Consider the following 10,613-nt stretch of genomic DNA (forward strand, 5'->3'; position numbering starts at 1 on the left):
ATAAGGCATTTAGAGTTTATTTTTATTTATTTTTTTCAATTTAAGGCATTTACCAAAATGGTTTGGTGACCAACATTCTTAAGGGTGAATAAATTCTGACATAAATTTCATTTTAGCATGAACTATCCCATTAACTGTGTCCATCTTGAAGATTCAGTGTTAGTATACATATATATTATACATATACATACATTGTATATTTTGCTGTATTTACTGCAAATGCTGAGCTTTTAGGTCACTTTCTGGAAGTAGTAATTCACATTTCACATAAATAATATTTTACATTTTATTGATCTACAATAACATCACAAGACTTATATTTATACAAAAATAAAATCTAACAAAATAAAAATGGTTGCATGCAACATGGTATTGAACAATAATATGGTCCAAAGTGTGTTAGAATTATTAAAAGCATCATATATTAGGTCCCCTACTCTTCCAGCTTCTGACATATGGGTTTAGATAATGCATTACAAGTGCTATAGATTGTACATGCATGATATGTTCACCATTTATTTGCATATAAATTTGCTCAGCTATTCGCTCATCACTTATGATTCTAATTTCAAACTGGTCTGGTTGGCTATATTCATGATTGTGTGACACAAGTAAGGATCTTTACAAAAGACTTTCAAAAATCAACCACACATTTTGACTTGTTGTTTTATTTCCTGACTAAATAGTCATTCAGTAATACCTTTGACAGATACTGTAACGTTCAAAAATCTGGGGTCAGTATGATTTAAAAAAAAATTATTTGAAAGAACTCTCATGCTCACCAAAGCTGCATTCATTTCATTAAAAACTGTAAAAAAGATGAAATGTTATTAGAATCCAAAAAAATGGTTTTCAGTTTAATATATTTCAAATGTAATGTATTTCCAGCGATGGCAGTGCTGCATTTTTCAGTGTCACATGATCCTTCAGAAATAATTCTAATATGTTGATTTAGTGCTCAAGAAACATTTCTTATTATTACCTATGTTGAAAAGAGTTGTGCTGCTTAAAAACGGAGATATTTTTTTTCAGGATTCTTTGATGGATAAGAAGTTCAAAGGAACAGCGTTTAGTTGTCTTTGTTTCACTTTTGATCAATTTAATGCATCTTTGCAGAATAATTTTCTTATAAAATAAAAAGTTTTAACCCCAAACTTTTGAACGGCAGTTCATAAATATGACAGGTCAGCTAACAACAATGACAGAACGGTAAGTTTCATACCCAAAAAACAAAATGAGCCTGTTTCAACTGACATTATAATCCTCCATATCTGTACCTTCACTTTTATTCTCTCTGTTTTTTTTCCTTCTGGTGCCTGTATCTTTGGTCACTGGGCCATCTGGACCACCACTGATTTCCATGCCTTCTCTCTGTCAAAATCCCTTAGTGTGCCATTTGATGTTTGTTGCTGTAGGAAAAGAATCAGACAGTAGAAATGAGATGAGCTTAAGGTCTTCCTTTGTTAATCACAACACCCTTTACGTGGGTTTTGACGAAATTACAGAGAACAGCTCTGCGATGCTACAGCTGGCACTGTACAGTACAGTTTTCCATTTTTTTTTCTTGGCTCACATGTGCACAGCCGTACAACACACACAGTATAAAAAAACTTATTTTACTCTTAAACTGACTTGTCATCTAATTCACAGAGTGTATGCTTGTGTGTTTACCTCAGAGTGTTTTTTGTGTAGTGTGTCCCATTCAGTAGCTCCTGTGCGGAGCTGGCTCTTGTAGGAAGCACACTTTACTATGGTGGCTAATGTCAGCACCGCCTGCACCAGCAGCAGCCCCATCAGCACAAGCAGCAGTATGTCATTCAACTGCTGCACGCACAACATGCATTCAAAAACGTAACACATTTTGAACATCCTTCAAGATGGGTGTAAAAGTGAAAATGTATAAAGCCGAAATAAAATATAAATACTAGATGAAAAAAAAAACTGCATAAGGATGAGTCAGTTTTCATTTTTGGATGAGCAATCCCTTTAGGGGGTCAAAAAGGTCAAAATCAGACATTTTGGAACAAATTTGATTTGATTGGTGTCGTGCACAGAAATTACTCACCTTTGTTAATGGCACTTCAAGCAGAAAGATCTCAATAAAATTAATCATGCTGTAGGACAAAAATCCAGAAGCAGAGAAAAGCAGTGGTGAAGTCACACTACTTATAGCAATCAGCATTTCCACCTACAGCGGTAAAATTGAGAGGGGGAAAGAAAGAGAAAAAATAAGGCAAGATACAGTCTTTAGAGGGGCTCATTCTACAGAGAAGGTAGAGAGACAGCAAAATGAGTGAGAATGGTGAATTTCCTCTAGGGATGTTCGATTGCACTGCTTTATTGCTGGAGAGACCCTGATGGTGACTCACCAGATGCTTGCTGGGATATTCTGCCACCACATGGCTGGCAATGGCACTGGGGAAACACTGCAGAGGAATCACACACACAAACAATATCAGTCACTCTGGATAACTTATAATCTGAATGAAACTAATATTTAATATAATAGACTGAACTCACAGCTACTAGAATCCAGAAGAAAGTGACAGAAAGATATGGATCTGGGAGGAGAGCACCCAAATTGAGAGCAATAATTCCGCCAAATACAGTGGAGATGCCCACTATAACCTCAATTACCTGCACCAGAGAGAGAGCAGCAAATCTACAGTGAATGTCATGCTGATATACAGTGCATACACACACATACACACAATCTCATTTGTAGGCAACTCACGGCATAAGCCTTGAGAAGACGAGTGGGGAACGAAGCCGGGGTCACCACCGCAGGACCATCAGACACTGGCTGGAGGAATGAGATGGATGATAGCAAGGAGGAAAAGAAAAAGAGCAGAGAGACATGAGCATATTAAATGTAATTCATACAGGTGCTGGTCATGTAATTGGAATATCATCAAAAAGTTGGTTTATTTAATTAATTCCATTCAAAAACTTGTATATTATATTCATTCCTTACACACAGACTGATATATTTCAAATGTTTATTTATTTTATTTTGATGATTATAACTGACAAATAAAGAAAATCCCAAATTCAGTATCTCAGAAAATTTGAATATAAATTAAGACCAATAGAAAGAAAGGATTTTAAAAAAATCTTGGCCAACTAAAAAGTATAAAAATGAAAAGTATGAGCATGTACAGCACTCAATACTTAGTCGATCAGTCTGTGGCACTGCTCAGGTGTTATGAGAGCCCAGGTTGCTCTGATAGTGGTCTTCAGCTCTTTTGCATTGTTAGGTCTGACATATCGCATCTTCCTCTTTATAATACCCCACAGATTTTCTATGGGGTTAAGGTCAGGCGAGTTTGCTGGCCAATTACAAACAAGGATACCATGGTCCTTAAACCAGGTACTGAAAGCTTTGGCACTGTGTGCAGGTGTGAAGTCCTGTTGAAAATCTGCATCTCCATAAAGTTGGTCAGCAGCAGGAAGCATAAGGTGCTCTTAAACTTCCTGGTATACGACTGTGTTGACCTTGGACCTCAGAAAACACAGTGGACCAACACCAGCAGATGACATGGCACCGCAAACCATCACTCACTGTGGAAACTTTACACTGGACCTCAAGCAACGTGGATTGTGTGCCTCTCCTCTCTTTCTCAAGACTCTGGGACCCTGATATCCAAAGGAAATGCAAAATTTACTTTCATCAAGGCACACAACTTTGGACCAATCAGCAGCAGTCCAGTCCTTTTTGAGGCGAGACACTCCTGATGCTGCCTGTTGTTCAAGAGTGGCTTGACACAAGGAATGCGACAGCTGAAACCCATGTCTCACATACGTCTGTGTGTAGTGGTTCTTGAAGCACTGACTCCAGCTGCAGTCCATTCTTTCTGAATCTCCCCCACATTTTTCAATGGGTTTTGTTTCACAATCCTCTCCAGGGTGCGGTTATCCCTATTGCTTGTACACTTTTTACAAGCACACAATTTAAAGGCTTTGCAGGTGTTTTGAGTTAATTAACTGATTAAAGTGTGGCACCAGGTGTCTTCAATATTGAACCTTTTCACAATATTCTCATTTTCTGATATACTGAATTTGGTATTTTCCTTAGTTGTCAGTTATAATCATCAAAATAAAATAAAATAAATAAACATTTGAAATATATCAGTCTGTGTGTAATGAATAAATATGCAAGTTTCACTTTTTGAATGGAATTAGTGAAATAAATCAACTTTTTGATGAGATTCTAATTATATGACCAGCACCTGTATAAGCTAGGGACAAATACAGTTAGTAATCCTGCTGGCTGGGAGGCACCATAAAAGGATTTTGCAATCATATTGCAAATTGAAATGAAGCTGAAATAAAAGTATATTTATTATCTGAAAAACGTAACCATAAAAAACCATAAGAAACGTTGCCTTGGCAACTTACAGAACTGTTAAAGTACTGAAATAACTAAAACTAAAATAAAAAATAAATAAATGAAAGCAAGAAAAAGACAAGTTCATTTAGCATTATTAAGATTTTTTTTTAAATCACAGTATACTATATGTCTCTTGCAGAATCAGTTTCTTAAAAAATTAAGGCAAGATATTACAGGCAAAAATAAACTAATCAATTCGGAAACATCAATTTGCACCATGCTAACAGACAAAATTCATTATGAAAGATGTTAGATTTGATATTTGATATAATATTTATTTCCTGACTGATAACACAATTTGCGTAAACACAGGCCAAAATAATTGTAACGTAGGCAGTCTGTACTCCCTCACACACAAACCTTTCCATGACTGCAGCAGTTGTCCACCGAGCGTGCTGACAGGATGACAGTACTGGCCGTGAGCACCTCCAGCACAATAAGCAGGAGCAGGTTAAAGTTAATCTTTAGGATGACAAAACAGCAGTAACGGGTTTAATAGTATAGATGTTTTACGTGCACTTTCATGGTTTAGTATTTAAGCTATAAGTCTACAAGATCCTTTAAAATCATTTTTGCTTTGCTATTGTCATATTAGACTATATATTATACTAGACTTGAGCCGATCCATTTAATTGTGAAGGACATATTTCTAGGGTCCCAGACAGATATTTTAGGGGCATTAGAGTTGTGATGTTCTCACATTGATGGCTGAGGGACTAATGGCGAGTTTACAACCGAACCACACCAGACACGTGGTTGTCACAGCAAAGGATGACACGTACACCATTTGAAAGTCTGAAACCTGTAAACAAAATGTACGTTACACATTGTTTTTGTAAAACAGTAAAGAATTGTTTATCTGCTATAGAAAAAAAAAAATCAATTGGGCATCTCAGTTAAGGTGATTAAACACATTTATTTACACTAAATATATAGCACCAATTCAAATAGAAAACTCTATGATTTATATATGAACTGAAAACTTGACTCATGAACAGTGTTTGACAAAATGTTTAAATATAAAACACATATTCCAATAAAGAATTTTTAGAATATTTTATCTGAAAGTGTTTATTACTTGGTTGTATAATACAATATTACCAAAAAAAAAAAAAAAAAAAAAAAAAAAAGAAAATCATTTCACTTACTGCAACTTGTCTGTTCTTGGCAATAGCGAAGCTCACCACTGCAGCTGGTATACTCTGCAAACCGGAAGCAAAACATATATGAGTGTCAATCGAACCAGTGGCCTCTTCCATGAGCATATGAGTCATTCAGGACAAACACTCACAGATCCAGCTGTGCAGCGCAGGTAGTCCATGGCATCTGGAAACACATTACCCATGTAGAGGGAGAAAGCTGCCACTATTAGCAAGCTGCTCTGGGGATCAGAACCATATTAATACACTCAGACGTTTGAGAAAAGCAGTGTGTTAAAGGATTATTTGACCCTAAAATGAAAATTGACTCCAAGGTGTAGATTGGTTTCTTCATCAGAACAGATGTTGAAACTTTTCACATCACTTGCTCACCAAATGGATCCTCTGCAGTGAATGGGTGCCATTAGCCAATGAAAGTTTAAACTGCTGATAAAAACATCACAATAATCCACAAGTAAAACATCAATTAACGCTGCATTTGAGAAACAAATCCATCATAAGCAGTTTTAACTTCTAGCTGAAATACCAATCCATAATCCATAATAACCTCTCAAAATCCACCAACATATTTGTTTAGAACTGTTCAAATGTGCATGATCTGTGCATATTTCTCTCCTGGTTCAGACAAGATGACTTTTTCACTGGAAAAAAGCAATATTATGGACAATGGACTTTACACTTTACAACAAGCCGCTTTTCCACCGCAGGAACTTTACCCAGGAACTAGGGAGTAGCAGAGCCCGTCTACGGAGAGCCTTCCCACTCCCTATTCAGTCCTATTGTACCGAATTTTGGTTGCAGTACCACCAGAGTTCCACTGGGGGCGATCGCCATGAGTGCAAAATGAATGGGAGTCTATGGGGCTAGACGGCTAAATTTGTCCCTTTCACCTGATTGCCATTGAGAAATCTCAGATCTGATTGTAGGTTTTGCAAGTTCAACATGGGTTATAGGTCGAAAGGTGAATAACTTTACATCTCAGGTGTTTAAAGACTCCATTTGACCATTAATTATTTTTAAAGAAACACAAAAATGTATAAAAGGCTGGCTAAATTGGTTAAATTGGTTAACGATTGCATCCTAACCAGCGACTCTCTGTCGCACAGTAGAGAAATTACCGTATGTACAGGAGGAGAGTTTTTATCAGTTGTTTGAACTCTCTTTCAGATGGCACCCATTCACTACAGAGGATCCATTGGAGAACATGATGCAATGATAAATTTCTCTTAATCTGTTCTGATGAAGAAACAGTCTCATCTACATCTTGGATAGCCTGAGAGTGAGTACATTTTTAGGAAATTCGAATTTTTGGCTAAACTATTTTTTTTAAGTCTCTTAACTACGGGAGTGAAAATCTGTTGAGTCAAAGCTGTTACCCCTATAACGATGCTGTAAAGCCAGACTCTGTAGCTAAAGCAGGGATGTAATGGACCGGGCTGACCCAACTGCAGGTCACTGGCCCTGACATCCACTGTGTAGCTGTCTCTCTCCATCCTCTCCCGCTCCAGATGCCTACTCAGTGTTCCTACTCCACTGTTTCGCTCCAGGGTGGACATCTGGGCATAGCTGAACACTTCCTGAGCTGATGCCTCCTCTCGTTGCATCCTGATATCCATGACCCCTAGAAATCCAATCCATATAAATCACATATATTGACTAGGTGAGCAAAAAATGTAGTGAATGCAAACATTATCAGAAGCAGAACATCTAATACTATTCACAGTTTGCTATGTGATGCTTTTGATGACACTCAAACTTACATCAGTTTGCCAAAGTCATTGAAAGGAATACAACACATTATACATTATACCTGTTACTTTTCTCAGAGCATTTGAATTCCATGAAAAATATATCTCATGTATTCCCAGGGAATGCATAAACTGAGGATCTGATAAAATGCATACTCTGAATGTAATGCAGATTTGTTTTGGATAAAAGCATCTGCCAAATCCATCAATGTTAATCTTACAGTCACTTTATGTTAATCATTAAAAATTTTAACAATTTAATAACATTGTTAAATGCAATCTTTAGCAAATGTAATTTTTATATTGTATATTCTGATGTGCAGTTTCAGTTAATCTCTAGCATTTAAAATGATCGATTTTAGTTTTCAGCATTTCATTTTTACTTAGTTTATATAAAATTGTGTATAAATTTTGTTTTATTTTACAGTAAAAATGTTTTCCTCTTGTCAACTAAAACTAAAACATTGTTTTGTTGCCCTATAAATATTATATGAAGAACTTGGAAAATAACTGAAATTAAATTAAATTGAAGTACTACAATGACCAACTAAAATACTACTTCTCCTAATAATAATGACAAAAGCACATAACAAAATTACTAAAAATGTAAATGAAAACTGAAAATATTAAAATAAAATCTAATACAAAATATTAATAAATTCTATATATAATAATTATCTGATATAATCTTATATAATAATTACTACTACTACTAGTCTTATATAATAATTACTACTACTACTAATTATTATTATTTATCAATAGAATATTTTTTGTAATTAAATATATGTTGTTTTTATTATTACTGTTGTTGTTGATATATATGGTAATTATCGCCTTAACGGTATCGGTCAGACATTTTAATATCATCCCCTACAGTCTTCTCGAACAACAGAGAAGTTTCACAAAAACTAACTAATGATATCAACACATGTTTATATTCTCTCCAATATTTTGCTAACATAAAAAGTGGCAGACTGAACAGATTTACTTTCAGCGTATTGCTTCATTTAATAAATTTACATAAAAATGTCTTAATTAGGCACAGCTGAAAAAAACATATGGAGCAGAAAACAATGGCTTCACAGTGACATAACCACAACCCGCTGCATTTTACACTCCGTGACAAGCTTTTGAAAAATGCTTTTTATATTTTTACGATCTGAAGAAAGTAGGGCTTGAAAATGCTCCAAGAACACAAAAGTGTGCTAAAAACACAATTTTCTGCTTTGCGCAGATAAAATAATCATACAAGACCTATGGGCTCTCAGTGCTACATTTCACTAATAATTACCAATATCTCTGCATCCAGGAAAAAAAAAAAAAAAAAAAACATTTTGGTCAACAATGAAGAAAAAATGCAATCAAACTGTTCCTTCTTGAAAACCCACACGCACAATGAATATAAAGCATGTTCATGGTCTTGTAAACAGCCACAGGAACACAGTGTAATAAAGAGGATGCAGTGCAGGGATAATGCATGAAGGCAATGATTCATAAATAAGTTTGAAACACATGAACCCCTCCTTCAGCCTCTTCTCCTCAACTCCATTCTGAGCCTCACTTGCATTCATTCATCTTATCTCTCCAGTGCTCTTTATCTTAATATTTGCTTCCCACTCACCTGCCTCTAGCTTCAAGACACTGTTTATTTCAGCTTGGACCACCTGTTCCTGTGGAAAGTATTAGTTGTACTTTATCTTTGTCTTCTTCCTCTTGTTCCTCTCCTCTCTCTCTCTCTCTCTCTCTCTCTCTCTCTCTCCACTCCAAGTCAATAAAAAAAGTTTTGGAACGCTTCAAAGCCTGGAACAGAAAGTTGAGAGTGTTGCCCTGCCAGCCAGTTTTAGCCAGTGAATGCAAATAGAGCGGAGAGATGGGGCTCAGATCAGGGGCTGCTGAGACCAGAGCCTCTTCCTGCTCTGTTCATCTCAATGAGAGAACTCACACATAAATCAACAGCTCTCGCTGCCATACACACAAAAACACACACAGAAAGAACACACAAAGAGTTTTCCCATGTACACACAATCAGGCACCCACAAATGTTTTCTTTCTTCATGCATGTGATTGCTTTCCAAACAAAAGTAAGAATAATTAATACATTTTTGAGTTTTCGAAAGCAGTATCTTATGCTCATCAGTGCTTGTTTTCAAAAGTAAGAAATATTATGAAATATAAATGTAATTTATTGTTAGGATGGCAAAGCTTAATTTTCAGAAGCTTTTCCTTCGGTCTTCAGTGTAACATGATCCTACAGAAATCATTCCAACATTCAATTTTTTTTTAAATATTAAACTGTACAACTCTTATAACAACTCTTATAACAATAATAAATGTCACAAAATCAGCATATTAGAACGATTTCTGGTGAATCACTGGAGTAATGACTGCTGTAAATACAGCTTTGCATCACAGGAATAAATTATATATAAATATATATATATATATATATAAAAAAGAAAATTGTAATAACATCTCACAATATTACTGTATTTAGTGTGCTTGTTATCAAATAAATGAAGCCTCTAAGAGCATAAGAGACTTACCATATAAACTATATATATATATATATATATATATATAAACTCAATTATCCCCATTTTTTTTTACTGGTTTAGACTGGTGGTGTGTGTGTCAACAAACAAGACACAAGACACACACAGTTCTCGTTGCATAACAAGTTCAAACTAAACTGTGCAGTCCTGCACTTCGCTCTTGACTCCTCCCACTTGGGCCTCCGTTTTACTAGGGTGGAAAAAACAAACTAGAGATTCGGGACATCCCACAGGGCTTCTGAAGTTTTGCAACCAGTGGGTTAATAAACGGGGTCTTTAATCCTAGCACATTTCAGAAGATTCAATTATTTTATCATACACATCTTTTGAAGCAATTGAATCCAATCTATTTAGCATCACAATCACAAATGCCCATATTTTGGCTTTATGTATAAAACAGATAAACAGGAGGAGAGCGAGCGTATGTATGTAAAAATGCTCACGGCTGTATTCGTTCACATCAATGCTACTGTTCAAAAGTGTCCTTGAAAGTCAGTATCCATGGATACCTTTTAAACAGCCCCTTCACTGGCTGGCCACCATGCACACTTCACTGCCCTCTGATATTCTCTACACAAAAGATCACACGCTCATGTGGACACGTACACACATACTTGAGGCATGCCAAGCCACAGAAAACCCTGCAGAAGCATTATTGATTCACTATAATAGCTTTCAAAACTAATTTAGGGGTTCATGAGGCAAATAGAAGTCTAAAGTTTGTGAGCTTAGCAAAGAGAAACTTACATTTTCATTTTTA

General features: G+C 35.8%; 1 protein-coding gene across 2 annotated transcripts; it reads right to left on the reverse strand.

The window, feature by feature from the left end:
• Positions 1 to 1,154: 1,154 nt before the first annotated feature.
• On the reverse strand, positions 1,155 to 8,973 carry LOC113076027 (membrane protein MLC1-like). Of its 2 annotated transcripts, none has more exons than XM_026248673.1 (12): positions 8,923 to 8,973; positions 6,927 to 7,171; positions 5,682 to 5,771; positions 5,539 to 5,592; positions 5,091 to 5,192; positions 4,751 to 4,852; positions 2,735 to 2,803; positions 2,521 to 2,637; positions 2,370 to 2,426; positions 2,066 to 2,188; positions 1,672 to 1,821; positions 1,155 to 1,409 (listed from the first exon to the last, which is right to left on the reverse strand). In XM_026248673.1, the coding sequence occupies exons 2-12, from the start codon at positions 7,164 to 7,166 to the stop codon at positions 1,329 to 1,331; spliced, it is 1,185 nt and encodes a 394-aa protein (XP_026104458.1). In that variant the 5' UTR covers positions 7,167 to 7,171; positions 8,923 to 8,973; the 3' UTR covers positions 1,155 to 1,328. The 2 variants fall into 2 exon arrangements, with proteins under 2 accessions (XP_026104458.1, XP_026104457.1); XM_026248672.1 differs by having other exon boundaries at positions 1,672 to 1,824.
• Between the last annotated feature and the right edge of the window lie 1,640 nt (positions 8,974 to 10,613).

The sequence above is a fragment of the Carassius auratus genome, unplaced genomic scaffold, assembly GCF_003368295.1.
Source record: "Carassius auratus strain Wakin unplaced genomic scaffold, ASM336829v1 scaf_tig00018346, whole genome shotgun sequence".
NCBI lineage: Eukaryota > Metazoa > Chordata > Actinopteri > Cypriniformes > Cyprinidae > Carassius > Carassius auratus.

Bases quoted from the DNA above. Each gene is read 5' to 3' on its own strand.
- LOC113076027 (XM_026248672.1), bottom strand. From the start codon at position 7,166: ATGGATATCAGGATGCAACGAGAGGAGGCATCAGCTCAGGAAGTGTTC. The intron at 2,804-4,750 runs GTTTGTGTGTGA...TCATTCCTCCAG, and splicing joins ACTGCTGCAGTCATGGAAAG to CCAGTGTCTGATGGTCCTGC. The intron at 2,427-2,520 runs GTGAGTTCAGTC...ATTCCTCTGCAG, and splicing joins TCTTCTGGATTCTAGTAGCT to TGTTTCCCCAGTGCCATTGC.